General features: G+C 38.5%; 1 protein-coding gene across 31 annotated transcripts in view; it reads right to left on the bottom strand.

The window, feature by feature from the left end:
• Nucleotides 1–18,583, bottom strand: part of ank2b (ankyrin 2b, neuronal) — a 165,959-nt gene that overhangs the window by 59,860 nt on the left and 87,516 nt on the right. For 18 of the 31 annotated variants that reach the window (XM_059536509.1, XM_059536444.1, XM_059536557.1 and 15 more), the window contains 19 exons: nucleotides 18,229–18,426; nucleotides 18,041–18,139; nucleotides 15,583–15,681; nucleotides 15,173–15,271; nucleotides 14,652–14,849; nucleotides 12,570–12,668; nucleotides 11,939–12,040; nucleotides 11,602–11,799; nucleotides 10,815–10,913; nucleotides 10,628–10,726; nucleotides 10,334–10,432; nucleotides 10,039–10,137; nucleotides 9,865–9,937; nucleotides 9,586–9,639; nucleotides 7,889–8,030; nucleotides 7,187–7,198; nucleotides 6,879–6,966; nucleotides 6,527–6,624; nucleotides 3,158–3,193 (listed from right to left, as the gene is read on the bottom strand). In XM_059536509.1, coding sequence (XP_059392492.1) covers nucleotides 3,158–3,193; nucleotides 6,527–6,624; nucleotides 6,879–6,966; nucleotides 7,187–7,198; nucleotides 7,889–8,030; nucleotides 9,586–9,639; nucleotides 9,865–9,937; nucleotides 10,039–10,137; nucleotides 10,334–10,432; nucleotides 10,628–10,726; nucleotides 10,815–10,913; nucleotides 11,602–11,799; nucleotides 11,939–12,040; nucleotides 12,570–12,668; nucleotides 14,652–14,849; nucleotides 15,173–15,271; nucleotides 15,583–15,681; nucleotides 18,041–18,139; nucleotides 18,229–18,426 — 1,991 coding nt within the window. The remainder of the gene's footprint in view (nucleotides 1–3,157; nucleotides 3,194–6,526; nucleotides 6,625–6,878; nucleotides 6,967–7,186; nucleotides 7,199–7,888; nucleotides 8,031–9,585; nucleotides 9,640–9,864; nucleotides 9,938–10,038; nucleotides 10,138–10,333; nucleotides 10,433–10,627; nucleotides 10,727–10,814; nucleotides 10,914–11,601; nucleotides 11,800–11,938; nucleotides 12,041–12,569; nucleotides 12,669–14,651; nucleotides 14,850–15,172; nucleotides 15,272–15,582; nucleotides 15,682–18,040; nucleotides 18,140–18,228; nucleotides 18,427–18,583) is intronic. The other 13 variants (XM_059536451.1, XM_059536476.1, XM_059536490.1 and 10 more) reach the window with 8 other exon arrangements.

Genomic DNA, 18,583 nt, shown 5'->3' with positions numbered 1-18,583 from the left:
TCACACGAACAGTACCGCACCACCATGCCCACCTCATGACTAGGGAGTGTAACCAGTGCTGAAGTGGTCTCATATGAAGCAGTCTAAATGCCATGACTGCGGCTGCGGATGCCATATGCCCCAGGAGCCTCTGAAAGTGTTTCAGTGTCCTGCCTCTGAAGGAACTCAAGCAGTTCAGCATGGAATGGGCATGCTTGTTGGCGAGACATGCCGTCATTCTCACAGTTTCTAACTCCACACTGAGAAAAGAGAATCTCTTCCCAGGAGCCAAACCCAAATACCCAACTGGCTGAGGTGCCAGAGCACCAGGTGCCTGTGATCGCACAATTGTTCTCACGTGTACAGGCCATGCTCGAGATTGCTGAGGATACTGATGCCCAATTCCCATAACGGGACAAGGGCGCCTTCCAAAACTTTTGTAAAGACACAGGGGACAGAGAAAGCCCTAAGAAGGAGGACCCTGTACTGTCATGCCTGTCCCTCGAACGCAAACTGTGGGAACAGACTGTGTCTAGGAAGAATCGAAACATGAAAGTAAGAGTCCTTCAGGTTAACCACTGCAAACTAATCTTGGTGTTGGTTGTATCTAATAATGCACTTCTGTGTCAGCACCTTGAAACGGGAGCTTGTGAAGGATCCAATTCAAGACTCACAGATCCAGGATTGGCTGAAGGCCACCGACCTTCTTTGGTATGATGAAGTAGGCGGTGTAAAACCCCTGCCTCATCTCGGCTGGAGGTACCACACCCTTTGCCAGGAGGACAGAAATCTCCTCGCATGATACATGTGCATCTCGCTGAGGTTTTTCCACGATTTAGGGGGCCGGCTGGCAGACGGGGGGTGATGGCCCGGAGCACTAGCCGATGGTTCTCTTTTGTGGCAGAGAAGCCAGGGAGGGTAGTGACAGAGAGAGCCCATACCATCCCTGTGAAGAGAGAGAGGCACAATTGCAGTGCTGCCATGGTCGTACTTTTACATTGAACACATGAACCATCCAAAAACACAGCTTTAGCATGCTGGATGCCTAGACATTGATTGTGACTGTCGACGAAGGATAGGAAATGACCACAACCAAGAAAACATGGATGGAACGGCATCTTTAAAAAGATGTGAGTCATCCATGATTTGCTTTTTTAGGAAATCTGCTCTTTTAATTGAAGTGCCCAGGGGAATCGCTGCAGACAGAGGCACTGCTGTTTGCACCATCACAACAACCAGAACAGCTTCTAGACATAATGATTAAATGGTTTTGTGGAGATCAAACACGTTCATCGACTCGGCTCTGAAGCAAAAATCTGAAGAGTGGATGCACCTGTTGCCTATTTATATCCGTATGCACGGGGAGTTGCTCAGGTATGTAAAATACACTAGCCAAATTTCATTGGCGTTTTCTCTTAAAGTCAGAGATGATTGGGGCTCCAAAGTGAATCCCCATATGTCGACACAATATAACTTGTAGTGACCGAGAGATAGGGAACTACATTTACTACAGAACTACAAAACAACACTATGTAAAATACATACAAATTCCCATGAGATACCGGTGGATATTAAAATACATAAACATTGTCACAACAACATATATCAGTGTTTGATTTTCATGCAAACACACACACAACACCTGCACAAATTGTCAGGAAATGTGTATATGCAATCCTAGAGACACAACATGCATAGCAAACATGTTTATGTATATGAAAATTCTATATATTGCGAGAATTAAAATTCTTATGCAATCAATTTTGTGCTAGTTATGGTAATGTACTTAATTCACTTTCAGTAGTTAACTTGGTTAATCTGAATCTTTGTACACCAACACAAGCATTCTTATTCTTTAAAAATCAATCCTCAAAGAATGCAGGTCATGATTAAACAAATTATCAGAGACTATTTTCTGTTCCTGAAACAAAATGCACAATCTACTATTGTTCTTTCAAAGAAAACATTTTTTTCTTCTTCTTAATTTTATTTATGGCTCAATTTTTATAGGTATGAATTTTTGATATATTTAAATTAAAATTAAGCATTAATTTTTTTTGTGTATATATATATATAAACATAATATAATAATAATAATAATAATAATAATATGCTACAGTAATGGTGTAATATTACATTATACTTGGTACGTTTTGACTGTCACAAAATTCATGATTAAACAGATTAAAAACAAATGAGAAACAGACAAATACTGTGTTAGTCTCCAAAAAATGTTTGTGAAATGACAAATAACATTCAATGACTTCAAACTTGCAGTGCCTTTTAGCATATTTAGGCAGTAAATATGTGTGTGTGTGTCTGTGTGTGTGTGTGTGTGTGACCAGTATTTCCCACAGACTTACACTCTATGTGTGGCAGCACTTCCCTGGGGGGAAATATATATGTATATAATATAAATGTAAAACAGCAGATGGGCTTACTAAAAGTGCAAATTCATTCTTTGCCAACAGGAAGCACTTTTGAAGTGGCAGAAATAGCAGTTTCCCTGGTAAAGGCTGTAATCAAAACAATACTGCACTCACATGAAAGCTAATTTCAGGCATTATAGGAAAGAAGTATGGAGCCCCGCACATGGCATGCTAGAAAAAGTAAATAAATTGTGCACACGATTTACTAATTCATTCCCTCAATGTACTAAAACGTGCACACGATTACTATTGAGTTCCCTCAATTTACTATTGTGTTAGCAAATCGAGGGAACAAATTAGTAAATCGTCTGCACAATTTATTAATCAAGTGAACGAAATAGTAATTCGAGGGAACGCAATAGTGTGCACTTTTTAGTACACTGAGGGAACGAATTAGTAAATCGTGCACACGATTTAGCCTGATATTTTTCCCTGCATGTCATGTGCGTGGCTCTGTAAAGAAAAAAACAATGACATCAAAACTTTTCTGAAGACAATCAGTTCCCTTCAAAGATACATTTATATAAATAATTTTTATAATTATATTTGTGGCAGTCAGTGTTGATATTGCGGCAGGCCGCCACAAATAAACCAATGCATGGGAAACCCTGCACACACACACATGCCTATTACAAATTGTAATAATCCAAAAGGCATAGCAAGAAGATAGCAGACTTGGTGATTCCTGTGCAGAATGCACACTGAAAGGAGCAGAGGAGGACTGAGGTCAAATGACACGTTGGAGTCACCTGCTATTGTCATGGTCATGACATGGAGAACAATGGCTGAAGACCAAAATACCATCCATCAGAGAGAAAATGTCAGAAAAAGAGAATGAAGTTTGAAAACTTACAGTAAGTGAGAAGTGACATAGTAACTTTGCATTTTCAAGACCACAATCCTACAAGTTTCTGGTTGTTAAAAATGTGTACAGATTATGTATGCATATTATTTAAAAAACTTTTCATACCAAGGCAATGCCAAGAAGACCAGTAACATATAAAAAAGTAAACAGATTCAATTTTGTTTCTGCATTGACCATTAATACAAAGAGTTATATGGAATTATATTTGCTTCAAAAAAAATGAACGTAACTTTATAAAACTGAACGTAACTTTTTCAGAAACTATCAAAAATATGCAATTACAAAAGAAGAAAAACACAATGAAAATGAAAAAAACTTACTCAGTTGCACAAATTTAACAGGCTCTTCAAATATGCTTCATTCTTTGTTAATATTTTTCAAATATTTGTTTTCGCTAATCGTGGATTCTGAATGCATTGCCACAGATTTCGCTTATGCTTCGCTGTTTTTCATTTGGTGTTTTGACACAAACCTCTCGTGGGGGCAGGCTTAACAGTGATCTACTCTAATTAGATTGTGAGCTTTTGATGGACACGTGCTCCCTGACCTGGAAGTACAAACGTCACTCAGTGGCGCGCATATTGGAAAGCTCTAACAGTGATTTGTATGCAAATCGCTTTGTATTACTAAAAATGTAAATAATAGGCTTGTTTGAAATGTGCCTTGCCTCGCCTGAAATGTAGGCGAGAGTAGGTGGCTGCAGTAAGGGGAGGGGCCAAAAAAGACCTTTTAAGTCGGACACTTCATGAATCTCGCTGTTTTGTCGCCTGCAAACATCAGCAATGGAGGAGACGCAGACGTAGTGGATGTAATCGAAATACCACTGTTTTGTCATCATTTGCATCAACTCCTGTGTTCTGCAGAACACAAAGGAGGAAATTTAGAAGAATGTTTGCAAACAAGCAGGTTTCTGCCACCATTTCACGTCCATAGTATTTTTCCATACTATATAAGTCAAATCTGTTTTGTTGCAATTTCTTCCTTTGTTTTAAGCCAGACCCTGACACTTCTCAGATGAAACCACACAAAGATGAGGTATAATGGCTAAACAGTCCATTTAGATATGTATGTTTGCATTTATATTTTTAATGGATTGATTTATTAATTCACACAAACATACAATAGAATAAAGTGAAAATTATAACAAGGAAGAATTCTAATTAAGAGAAAAATTTAATAAAATAAACCCATGTCATGAACATGAAGCTGTGTCTTCAGTCAGTCATTTCCCATCATGCTTTTGAATAGCGCAGTCGGTGGAGAGCAACTGTGCTCGACTGCTCAATCCGACACAGCCGCCTCACCATTGTGAGAGTTTATTGGCACACATCAGCATGACATCAGAGCAATGTGGACATAACTCGGACACCTTTCTAACCGGGATGCATCTCATGATGATCGGTTCTGCACAGATTTTGCTCATCTCAAACAAACCTACTATTTGACCTTCTATCATTTCAGTCTGTAAAGATGACCTCTCAGGAGAGACACGGAGCGGCATCATCTTGCTCCGCCACTGAGTGACGTCTGTACTTCCAGGTCAGAGAGCACCTGTCCATCAAAAGCTCACTGTAACGATATCAACCTTCATATTCATCCGGAAGAAGGAGGCGGGAACCGGCGGACAATCAAAAACATTTTAATAACAAAATAAACACAAAACAGCGCACCAGCCCCTCACGGACGACTGGTGCGCATAAAATAAAAACCAAAACACAACTAAAAGCCCAGGCCTGGTCCTCTCTCGTCCTTCACTGTCGTCGCTCCAGTTTTATATCCTTCCATCTCCTCCATGGGTCTCGAGACCGGTGGGACGAACAGGTGTAGTTCATCTCCAATCACTCCCCCGGCCTCGCTCCCATGTCCCTCGGCCCCGCCCCACTCGTCACATACCCCCATCGCCCCTCGCAGGCCGGGGGGTACTCCCGAGACTGCGCTCTACTCCCCCCCCCCCCCCTCCCTCCGGGGGGGCCGCTCCCGGGGACCTGCGGGAACCTGGGGGTAGGACAGGCGAGGCGAGAGAAAAGGAGATGGAAGGAGGAGCGACAGAGACGAGAGAGGGGAGAGAGGAAAAAAAAAAAAAAAAAAAAAAAAATTCCGGTTCCCAGACGCACCGCTGCTCGGCCCTCCACCAGCTGGGTGATCTCCTCCGCGGTGCCTGGCGGTGGCACTGGATGGCCCTCGGCGGACGGCACGACACTCCTCCGCCGCCCGGTGGACGGCGACGGCTCCTCCGGTTTTGGGCAGCCGGCAGGAGTCCCCCGTTCCCTGCTCCTCCCCGTTCCGGCGGAGGCAGCAGGCTCCGGCCACCTGGCGAACGGCGCCGACTCCTCCGCTCCCTCACGGACGGCAGCCGTCTCTCCACATCGTGGGCGGCCGGTAGCGAGCTCGCCCGTCCCCGGCAACTCGCTCCAGTCCACCGCCTCGAGCGTCCATGGCGGCACACTCCTCGCCAGCTCGATGGCACCGCGGATTCACCACAGCGGCGAGGGATCTTCAGCAGCGCGTCCCTCCTTCTCCCGGGCTTCGGCACCACTGTAACGATATCAACCTTCATATTCATCCGGAAGAAGGAGGCGGGAACCGGCGGACAATCAAAAACATTTTAATAACAAAATAAACACAAAACAGCGCACCAGCCCCTCACGGACGACTGGTGCGCATAAAATAAAAACCAAAACACAACTAAAAGCCCAGGCCTGGTCCTCTCTCGTCCTTCACTGTCGTCGCTCCAGTTTTATATCCTTCCATCTCCTCCATGGGCCTCGAGACCGGTGGGACGAACAGGTGTAGTTCATCTCCAATCACTCCCCCGGCCTCGCTCCCATGTCCCTCGGCCCCGCCCCACTCGTCACACTCACTATCTAATCAGAGTAGATCACTGTTAAGCCCGCCCCCACGAGAGGTTTGTGTCAAAACACCAAACGAAAAACTGCGAAGCGTAAGCAAAATCTGTGGCAATGCATTCAGAATCCAGGATTAGCGAAAACGAATCTTTGAAAAACATTAACAAAGAATGAAGCATATTTGAAAAGCCTGTTAAATTTGTGTGACTGAGTTCATTTTTTTTTTCATTTTCGTTGTATTTTTCTTCTTTTGTAATGGCATATTTTTGATAGTTTCTGAAAAAGTTCAGTTTTATAAAGTTACGTTCATTTTTTTTTTTTAAGCAAATATAATTCCATAGAGTAACAGTACTTGTGTGTGTGATTAAGAATGTGTTTGATGGGGAGCATGAAGTTGTTTTCCATACCCAGAATGAGCAGGACTTGAGGAAAGTGCTATGTTGTCCAAGTTTTCTGTTTCCCAGCTATATGAGTCCTTTTCATTTTCTCTTGCAAGTGAAGACACCTGGAGTGGATAAAAACATCAGACATCTTTGTTAAAATTTGGGCTTTATCCACTAATACAGACATGAAATGCAGAATTCAAGAAGCCAGAATCTTTAAAAACTGAATATTTATATAAAAAAGTTGACTAATCATTTCATTATTCATTTCAAATCTTGAAGGCCACCACAGGGTATCACAAATGAAAAACTTCATATAAAACATTATTTTATAGAAAAGGAAAAATGCATGCACCAAAAAAATCCTCGACTTTACCTGGTTGCTGTATATCATATCCTCCGTCATCCCATAGTGTCTTGCAGGGTAGTAACTTTGGTGAGTGGGTGTGTAGGACCTGTCCAAACTAAAGAAAAAGATTTAATAGCTTTTCGTCTTTTACCTTTATTTATATACCACTTTATACAATACAGATTGTCTCAAAGTCATGTTAGTATCATTACTGATGAAAATCTCTCCATTCAAGGAGCAACTGGTTCTAAAAATACACTGTATTAGAACAAAAATTGTGGGATCATCTTTAATATAATCACTGATATGTAGAGAGTGCAGAGTTCCTCACATACCTTTGTAAGCGACTATGTCAGCATTAGCAGAAAGAAGAATACATGAGTTATAATTAAATTTATACATTCAAATATAAAAGCATTTAAAATTATACATTGTTATGTTTGAGTTATATTAAGGAACTGTGAGTATTCTGAAAGAAAGAAAGAACTGGATATGAAAAATGACATTATGCCAATTTTATGTTTGACAAATTTCACTACAAGAAAAATAGCAGGTTTTCGAAAACAAGTATAAATATATAGTTCAGTCATGAATGGTTCATGCTGCATATGCAGCCAATGAGCTTACTGCTTTGTATTTAAATGCCTGGCTAGTATTCACTCGAGATTATTGCAGCGTGCTTTTAGAGTTCTCCGAAACCCTCCACCTTCCCCAGCTCCACCTGTATAGATCTGCTACGGGTTATTTTATATGCTATTTGTGCAGCAGCAGTATGTCTTAAATACTCATGGCACCATATAGCCATATGCATTGGCAGTAGCAAGTTCCTCTACTTGTTTGTAGCAGCAGCAATAATCTACAACTACAGCAATAACCAATAGCAGCAGCAATTTAGCAGCAGCGTAGCAGATCTGTTCTGCCAAGTCCAAATACATTAACATTGTCATATCCATCACCACGCTAAAATGTTCAGAGAGTTGTCATGATTGAACTCTGTTTATCAACTTGTATTTCATTAAGTATCAAAACTAATGTACCTGTCTGATCGGCCTCCTTCTAAACTGAAGCGCAAGTAGTTCATGCCATCCAGGTACTGCCCAGGTAGAGAGTCGTCTCCTAACTCTCTCAAATCCTCTGCTCTCAAATATTCTCCTCCATCACCTGTCATTGTGTCATCACCTGTTGACAGATAGATGGTTATTACTGTATTCCCATATATCTACAATTTACAATCACATTTAAAGCATTATATATATATATATATATATATATATATATATATATATATATACATATAATAAAAGAATCACTTTTTTAAAACGTAAGAGACCTTGAGAGAGAGAAAAAAAACCTGGTCGCATTATATACACACATAAATGCACAAAAACTTTACTTTACACATTCTTTATTCTTTCCATTTATATCTGTTAATGATTGCATATAGTAGCAAAGCCTCTATAATTTGGTATGACAGCAATCTACAGTGAAGCAGTCCTAGGGCAATAACTCAAGGGTAGGCTAAATGAAGCAGCTCTGCCACAGTATGGCCAGCAGGGGCAGTGTCTCTAGCCTGTGCTGTAAGCCAATGAGCTGACATACTGTAGACCGACATTGGTGTTTGGCTTTCAGTTGCATATTGGCTCCCTAGAGTGTGGAACAATGGGAAAAACAACACAAATCGTGTGCAATATAATTAATAAATAATTAGCAATTTAACAACAACAAAAAAAAACTGTCTTGTTTTAGATCTCAGATCCTATAGGTGTTCAAACATCCACACTTTTATTTTCACCATTAAAAATCAAAACATTTTTGTGTTTTGTGGTTTTCTAGGTAATGTCTCTTAGCTTCAAAATCATTTGCTGCATATGGCAGTGTACACCAAAAGGTTGACAAAACACTTTTTAGTACATATATACAATATTAAAATGTACAGTCATCATGGGAAAAAAGGATGAAACTGGAATATCTCAAAGCACAGTTAAATAAAATTAAATTAATTTAAATAAAATGTGAAAAAAATATATAAAACATTAAAAAGTAATAGAAACTATATATATATATATATATTATTAGTAGTAGTAGTAGTGACAACAATAAAATAATAACAATAACAAAAATTACTAAATTACTTTTATAAAGTTAAAAACATGAACAAAAACTCCACTAGTATGATACTAAATTAACTGCTAAGTAACACCTGCTTCTGCCTAGCAATAGTCATATTACTGGATATTGATGTGTTTAGTTGGGTTGGTTTTGCCAAGATATGACAATCTTAAAGGTGATATTTATAAATCTAATGCCAAAAAAATACCAACCATGCCTTTATTGTGTCGGTATGTACACATTTGACAATTTCTACATATTATACAACTTCCAACTGGGAATTAGTTGACTTTTTAAAGAAGAAGCTGCTATTGTCAACTTAAAAATACACAAATGTTTACTAGACTGCTTATTAACTTACTGGCTGCACTACAATTCCAATAAATTACAACAACAATAAAACAATACATATAATGCATAGAATTATGTTTCATGAAAAATAATAAACCACTACAAAATTTAGACAGTCATTAAGTAATATGGATTTAAAGTAGCCATTTCCATCATGCCACACGTGGTTCTTGCATATACAGTACAACTATTGTTAATATCACTAAAACCCACAAGATCATTAAGAAAAGTTGAGCTTTTACACCACACCAATCCATGCTCTGTCACTCTATACCTTCAAAATCAATAGAGTCATCAGACATAGCCCCATCATCTACATGTCTTGGAACTACAGGAAATTCCATGTAAATACACATTAGAAACCCAATCACACTAGATTACACACATCTGAAAATCATACATATTACAAGAGACTTGCCAACATACTTGAAGAAATATTCCGGGATTGAGTGACTGATTGACTGACTGATTAAATAAAGTTATTTTAAAATAAAGTAATTTATTAAATAAAATAAAATAATAAAGCGATAAAATAGAAGTTTGTCACACTCACCCTCTTCGTCAGACACATCAAGGACTTCTGTCATGGTCTCTGGCACATTAAGCTTGTGTTTTTCTGTCACTGTCTACATAGAAACAAATGTGTTTTTTGTTGTTGTTGGTTAAAATCCGCAATACATATATTTTTATGACCTTCATATAAATGCACAATCTTGGGTTAACTTACTGTTGTTGTAGTTATAATTTCCTCTGTGACTACCCTCAGAGTGTCAACCACAGAGATGTAACCAAGGCGACGTGCGATGGCAAGAGCGGTGTTTCCATTCTACACAGTAGAGGACATAACATCAACAAGGAGATTAGACATTTGCTTTCTTTTTCTTTGAGGATTTTTTCTCCATTCCAGGGGAATATGTATTACAAATGTCTAAAGGGTCCATTTTATGCTGATTTTGTTGAATAATGTTTAAATGGAGTACACGTTTGCATTTTTGTGTGTGACAGTGTTTATATTTACTCACCACAGTGATGGCATTGGGCTTGGCTCCATGCTGGAGTAAGACATTAATGATGTGTGTGTTGCCTTGTTGTGCAGCCTGGTGTAGAGGTGTGTAACCATTCTGACAAGAATACAAATGTTATATTTCACAATATGCCTATAACACATTGCTATCTTTTGTCTAAATAATATATAGGTACATTACACACTTTTTATGTGGAGGTCAATGTTTACTGTGGTTATATAGCTATTTTTTTATTTAAATATAAAATGGTCTTTATATTAATATTCAAAAAAATCATAGATTAAGAAATACCTTTGTTTTAGCATTGACACTTGCCCCACTCTTCAACAGAAAATTAACCATCTTTGCATTTCCATAGTGACAGGCAACAATAAGAGGTGTGTATCCCAACTGAAATAAAAATCATATTGTCAGCATCAGTAATAGTTATTGGGAAAAAAAAATGTTTTACTTTGGGATATAATAATAATCTTCTTACTTTGGTTTGTTGGTCAATGTTGGCACCGTGCTTAACTAAAATCTCACCAGCACCTACTTTATCTTCTTGGGCAGCAAGATGAAGGGATGTAAGTCCACTCTGAGAAAACATTACAAATAATAAATTAATAAACAAACAAATCAATAAATGATCAAATCAAACCAGAGACCTTAACAAAAACAGAGCTGGAGTTCATCATCACAAAAAAATCTGAAATGAAGAGCGTAATAATAGTCTTGGCCTTGGCTATTCTTAAACAAATACAGGGCTTATAAGTGAACAAAGAGTCATGCACAATACACATCCATCAAGAGGTCATATTAAATGGAAGATCGCCTCTTAATAGGTACAAAATTTCTTACCTGTTCTTCCATTTTACATACATGACCACAGAGTATATATAAAACTATTAAAAACCACACAATTGTTGCATTGCTTTGTCTCATTGTTATTTGTTATATTTGTTTTTTTTTTATTATATATATATATATATTTTTTTTGCTCTTCTGTAATGTAAATTATTCCACTGGATTCATTTGATTTTGTATCTTTGTCTTATTTCAAATGTCATTTGCTTTATTGTGATAATGTTTCAAAGTATGGAAACACAAAAGACCACATAGCTAATTTTATCATATTTCAAATTGATGGAGAGCATATTTAATTATCATTCAATGTTTTAAACTGCCTAATGCAATTTTGCAAACTCTGCCTCAAATGTATTTTTTACTGTGTTTAAATTTATTTGATATTTGAAGTGATTTGAAGTATTTTCATAATCATTCACCTTAGTGGGTGCACTGACATTAGCTCCTCTTTGCAGAAGCAGAGCTACCATCTCACTGTGTCCCTCTTGGGAAGCAAGATGGAGCGGCATCACACCCTGTTTGGTCTGGATGTTGGTCTCAGCTCCATACTGTAGGAGTGTTGTAGCTATTTCCATTTGATTCTTTTTTGCTGCTATATGAAGGGGAGTGTATCCATTCTACATGAACAGAGAAAAGACACAGAGGACAGTTAGGCTGGTGAAGCTACAGAGAGTTTGTAACAGAAAAAAGAAATGTTAAATTAAATTTAAAAGAAAAAAAGCATGTCATATATATTTTAAGATGACATCATCTCACCTTGGCTGTGGCATGGGGAGATGCTCCTTTGTCCAAAAGCAGGAGCGCCACCTTCTGGTTATCATAGTGAGCAGCGACATGTAGAGGAGTAAGACCATTCTGCTGGGATGATGGCCAGTGCAACATGATTAAGGGAGAACTGTTAGCATTGCAAAAAGCATTAAATCAAACCTGATGACACATGGAATATTTGATGAAAAAGCAGTGTTAACAGGGATTGTTACAGCGTGGTAAGTTTGAAGGTAAAGTTATCGTCTAGATTAGAGTGCAAGCTTGAGAGCAATCAAAACCTGGTTCCTTATTAAAGAAAAAAGGAAGAAAACAAATTGTTTCTTTTTCTTAAAAAAATGTTATCAGTAATGAAACAATGCTTACCAGTACTCTTGCAGTCAACATAGCCTCAATGTATTTCTTTTAAACAACATTCCAAAAATTCTATGAATTAGGCTAAAACCAACCAGTCGTGTAAATATTTATAAAAAAAAAACATTAATATATATATATATATATATATATATATATATATATATATATATACTGCACACTTAATCATTTTGTCTTAATCTTAAAATTTGCAACAGTGTTTTAAAAACAGATCAAAAAATTTCAAAATTAGTTTGCTTGGGCCTACCTTCCCAGCAAAGTCAGGGGGTGCCCGCCGCTGTAGAAGTAGTTTTGCCACATCCAGGCTACCGTATTTTGATGCCACATGTAAAGGAGTGAACCCTTTCTGCAAATATTTAAATGCAAAATACAGATAAGTCAACTGATCCTTATCAAACATATTAACCTAACTATATGTACATTACATTATACACAATACTAATATTCTGTAAATCAAGCCTAAATATATTCTAAACAAAATCATTAAAAGCTAATAATATAAAAATTCAAAGTAAGTCACAAATTATTGTAAAATTATTACAATATATATTTTCTATAAGCTACCATACTGTCAGGTGGCCAACTGCTCTGGGCCCTGTGAGAAGATGGGCAAACTAAATATGTTTTGAGATAGATAAGTGTATAGAGCCCACAATTTTGCCCTGGGCCCAGTGAACTGAAGCAGTAGATATAAGTAATTAGCCGGCAGCCATATCACCATGGAGCCCAAGACCGGTTTCCCACTGAAGCTAAGCAGGGCTGAGCCTTGTCAGTACCTGGATGGGAGACCTCCTGAGAAAACTAGGTTGCTGCTGGAAGAAGTGCTAGTGAGGCCAGCAGGGGGTGCTCACCCTGTGGTCTGTGTGGGTCCTTGTGCCCCAGTGTAGTGATGGGGACACTATACTGTCAACAAGCACCGTCCTTCGGATGAGACGTTAAACCGAGGTCCTGACTCTCTGTGGTCATTAAAAATCCCAGGATGTCTTTCGAAAAGAGTAGAGGTGTAACCTTGGCATCCTGGCTAAATTCGCCCATTGGCCTCTGACCATCATGGCCTCCTAACAATCCCCATATCTGCTGATTGGCTTCATCACTCTGTCTCCTCTCCACCAATAAGCTGGTGTGTGGTGGGCGTTCTGGCGCACTATGGCTGCCGTCGCATCATCCAGGTGGATGCTGCACACTGGTGGTGGATGAGGAGATACCCCCAGACTATGTAAAGCGCTTTGAGTGCCTAGAAAAGCGCTATATAAATGTAATGAATTATTATTATTATTATATCACACAGAATTTTGGAATGGATATTATGCACATAGGACACAGGCTTGTTAGGTTTCTAATCGAATTAACCGTTTTGAACGAGTAATTTGATTTAAATGATTCAATCATTTATCAAAACAAGGGCTTGCTGCCACCTACTGGTGGTTTTATTGGCATCATTATTTTTCCTTGACAGGCTTAAACCAGCCCAATAGCAGGCAAAGTTTCAGCACAAAAGCTCATTTAGCAAAATATTGTTTAATTATCAATATTGACAAAAATTCCTCCATTTGAAAGGTTTATAGATAATATTTCGTTTACTAAGGCAAATATTTCACTAAATAAAATCATTTTTAAAAGATATACACATTTAGCAATTATTATGTAAGGGATAATGTACATCCAGCTGGTTGTTCTCGCAGAATAAACCCCGACAGGGTGATCAGGTCTTGTATCAGCCTGAAGGGGTTTATTCTGTTAGAACAACCAGCTGGATTTACATTATCCCACTTATTACATGGCTACTTGCTACATAAGTAAATAATCAGACACAAAATATTTGAGTTGAAATATTTGAACACAAAGCTTCCTTGAAGACAGCAATTCAAACTACTGTGAACAGAGATTTAAGGTGAAGTCAAATCACGTATTACACAACATTTCACCACAAAATAATTAAGGCAATAAAATAATTAAGACAAAAATGTTTTAAAACCTTACCAGTTTGTTAGTTATCTTATAATCCAAAACAATCGTAGCAATGGCAGAAGCTGCGTTTTTATTAAACTAGAGACAGTCCGCATTACCGGGATGACATAATTAAACAATTGTACACCATTTTGAATAAAGTTTTAATATTTTATTAGCAAAACAAAAGCAAAGCTTCCACCAAGATAAAAATAGTTCAAGCAAGAGTACAGCGCCGACTGCTGTTACCCGGATGAGCATGTGTTATTAGCTTTTACAAGTTGTTATCGAGGGATAAAATACCTCGGAATGTCAATTCGACTACTGCTGGTATAAATAGTTTTTTTTTTCATCAGGGAGGTAAAATCTGGCTATCACTCACCTTGGTAGCTAAAGAGTGAGAAGCGCCAGCCTCCAACAGCACCGAAGTAACGTCCAGATGCCCCTCGCGTGCAGCGATATGAAGGGGGGTGTAACCATTAAGGGTTGCTGCATCTGGATGAGCCATGTGTTGTAGCAGGAGCTGGACAATCTCTGTCTTACCCAGACGAGATGCAATGTGAAGTGGTGTCTGATCTTCCTGATGGGTGAGAAGTGTGATATTGGTACATAGGTTCATATAGGCACATTTTGAGAACAATGTGTTAAAGTTTTAAGTTTAATTTCAGCAATTTCTTAATCTGTTGTCATTACATTGTATTACACATGGGCTAAGTATCTGCATTTTACCAGCCTCAGACCACCTTGCTCTAACAGACCCCTAAAAGCATATAGTAGTAACCCACTACTTTTGGCATTGCAATACAGTTGGAATACATATTCACTCTCAAATAAGACAGAAGTATTGGATAAATATTAATATTAAGTGAACACATGCAGTGTTGAAGTATGCCTTTGTCTTACCCTTGCTCTTGCATCCACCATGGCTCCATTTCTCAGAAGACAGCGAACAACTTCCATCTGTCCAGCACGGGCAGCCATGTGCAAAGCAGTCTCTCCACGCTTAGAATACAGATAGAGTACACTATTTCATGCTCTAGACCAGAGATTTCTAACCTTTTTTCTTAGATTAACCGCCCGGTTTAAATAATTAAGACACAAAGCCAGTTTTAAAAGGTAGGTATAGGCATCTTCATTATTCTACCTTTAAGCCATGAAAATGCATTTCTAGAAATGCTTTGCACCAAAGTTAAATTTAATTTAGTATACTGATGAATATTTATAAACTATAAATATTTATGCATAGTTGTATTAAGCGCTATGTGTAAGTCAAGTTTGACCACTTTTAAGGTTCCATGATGGAAGACACTCACTATATTGCTGACATCAGGGGAGGCTCCATTCTGCAGTAGTAAAAGGGCAATGTTGAGGTGACCCATGAAGGCTGCCACATGGATTGGTGTGAGACCAGACTAGACAGAGAGAGAGAGAGAGAGATGAAGAGATGACAATGACATCAGCCTAATTATCTATATCAAATAATTAATCAACACACATAATCTACTAACTGTTTCTATCAAATAAGCACAACATCCACATATGGATATTAAGTATATACTGGTATTGTCATACAATTAACAAAAAGCATTAACAAAGGTAACTAACACTAGCTTGTTCTATTCTTTTTCTATTATATCTGTTTTCTTTTTATTTATTATATATTGCTATGTGTACTGCATTAGGCTAACTGAGACTTGTCATAGCACTTGCATATTGTTCTGTTGTTGATTTTGATTGCTGCCATTGTCCTCATTTGTAAGTCAATTTGGATAAAAGCATCTATTAAATGACTCAATGTAAATGTATTGTGATTATATTGATATACAGTATTGATCAATAAAATGAATAGACCCAAAACAGATCTATTGTGTTCTGAATCTATGTTTTACTATGCTGACTGTGCAGAAAGAATTAATGGAATTGATCAGAATTTGGTAAAATATGTTGCACAAAGCTAAAACAAAACATTTATTATTAACTTTCAGTTATGTGAACCCTTGTTCCCTGAGTAGAGATAAGAAGTTGCATCAGTAGCTAACACTACGTAAACAATTGGTCAGTCATAAAATGGTGATTTTGTCCAAATTTCCAGTAAGTCATAAATCAATTTCCTATTTGAACATGCAGAAACAGGATGGCATACGTTTAAAAAAAACCCATCAGGATACATTTGACATACATATGAAGTCTCCATGTTGGCAGATGGACAGAGAGAGGTGTCAGGTGCTCTTTCACTGAAGCCTGTGACACAGGGATCTGAATGGCCAAGTGTCTGTCTGAGCCTGAATGAGCTGATACGATCACCTGAGAATGTGTTGGAGGGATAGAGCCTGCAATGTCTCTAACTGTGTCATAAGGGGTATAAAAAATTTTGGACTGGATATTGAGCCCAGCATGAACGATCAGGCATTGCTTGATGGAAAAACAATGCCGCAGGCATATGGAGAGATGGGCATAACTCCTAAGGGGTCGGTGGACTGCACTCCTTTTCCTTACCAACAGGTCAGGGATGATTTTCTTGAATCAAAGACCAGGAAGACTTATCAGCCAGGTCAATGCCCAATGCATGTTGTTGGACACACACCCCAGACTTTCGGAGGTAGAGGGAAGACAATATCAAAACTCTTCTGCTCCTCCTTATGACAATGGAGAAAATTGCAAGAACAACTTGCAGACATTACAAGCTCTCAAGTGTGTAAAGGAATGAACAGCTTGAACATAGTTGAGTGCTGCTTTGCCTTGGAATTTCTTGATGACAGCGCTGACCATGTTACAGAAAAGCACAGACAGAGATACTGGACAGAGGCATTGAGCAAAAAAGGTCTTCTCTTTTTTTTCTAAGCTCTGTGAGATTAAGCCACAAATGCCTTTTTGTTGCAAAAAAAAAAAAAACCTGCAATGGAGAGACTGACTGTGAAAACCATGTGATTTGTGACTTGAAGCACCAGATCAGTGGCCCACCAGTGATCAGAGTTTAGAGTTCAGACAAGCTCCTTTGAACATATCCTTAAAGACGTCCTCTTAGCACAACTGTAGTACCGCCATGGCCAGCAGCCATGTAGCAATTGCTAATCAGGAAAGACGTACTGGTCCTACAAGGATTAGATGGAATGGTAGGTTTTGTTTTCAACGATAGGACCAATGACTGTATTAAATTTCCTACGAAAGGAAATAACCTTTGAAATATCCATATACCCTTGCTCAACTAAACTCATGATGGTGGTAAAGTTAGAAGTAGCTGGATTAGTGATACGATCTCAAAGCAGCTGCTTTGAAGATCTTGATGACTCATCATGGAAATCTAGAATGTGGATGCAAATTACAACCGAGCAGAAAGCACTCATCCAACTCAGACTGCTCTTCCTGCTGGTCAGTATATAGCCAGTTCAGCTTAAGCCTGTCCAAAAGCACATGAAACCAGGTTCTTGAAAGGTAAAAAAAAAAGCCATCTCAGAAACAAATTGATTCTGATCTTCTATCCATCCTTAAAAATAAAGTAAGTAGAGAGCGAAGCACTTTAACTCAAAAGTTGTCACAGTGCACAAATTCAGAAATGCCACCGACGCTAGTGCCTTCTGAGTGAACCTATAAAAGGGAACTGCAGAGCTTTCTGAGAAATTCTGCACAGATTCTATGCAGGCTTAATGAAGATTATGGCAAATCACTAAACTGAATAAATAAGTGAAACTTTGTAAATACATATAATTATATCAAATGAGACAAAATTCCTCCATGTTGTTCGTGTGGGAGTGGTAGTCTCTGTGCCCATACCTCAGTGATAGCTTGAATGAATGCTCCATACTTGATCAAGAGCTCCATCACTTTGACTCTGTTTTTCTTACAGGCAATGTGCAGAGGAGTGAAACCATTCTAAAAAGAAGCAAACAAAGCAAGAAAGTGTAAGATTCTTAAAAGCTTTATAGAGGAAACAGGACCCACAATAATAAGAATGCATGTACCAATGCTCGGGCATTCGGGTTGGCTCTCTTGTCTAATAGAAGTTTGGTAACTCTGTAGTGACCACAGTGGGCGGCAACATGGAGGGCTGTCAGGTAGTCCAGTGTGACATCATCAACAGGTGCCTTGTGCTGCAGCAGGTGTTTGACACACTCCACATGGTCACCCTGCGCTGCCATGTGGAGTGGAGATAAACCGTTCTAGACACAAAAGTAAATTGAAAAAGAAAGTAAGAGAAAACTCTATCATTGACACATCACATATTAGTCTGTATGTGTTTGGTGGTTAAACATTTGTAAAATTCGAGAAAAGTGGTATGTGATGGGATGAGTTGTAGTGTAACGTAATGTATTAAGT

The sequence above is a fragment of the Carassius carassius genome, chromosome 3 (genome assembly GCF_963082965.1).
Source record: "Carassius carassius chromosome 3, fCarCar2.1, whole genome shotgun sequence".
Taxonomy (NCBI): Eukaryota; Metazoa; Chordata; class Actinopteri; order Cypriniformes; family Cyprinidae; genus Carassius; species Carassius carassius.
This window is presented reverse-complemented; position numbering and strand designations above follow the sequence as displayed.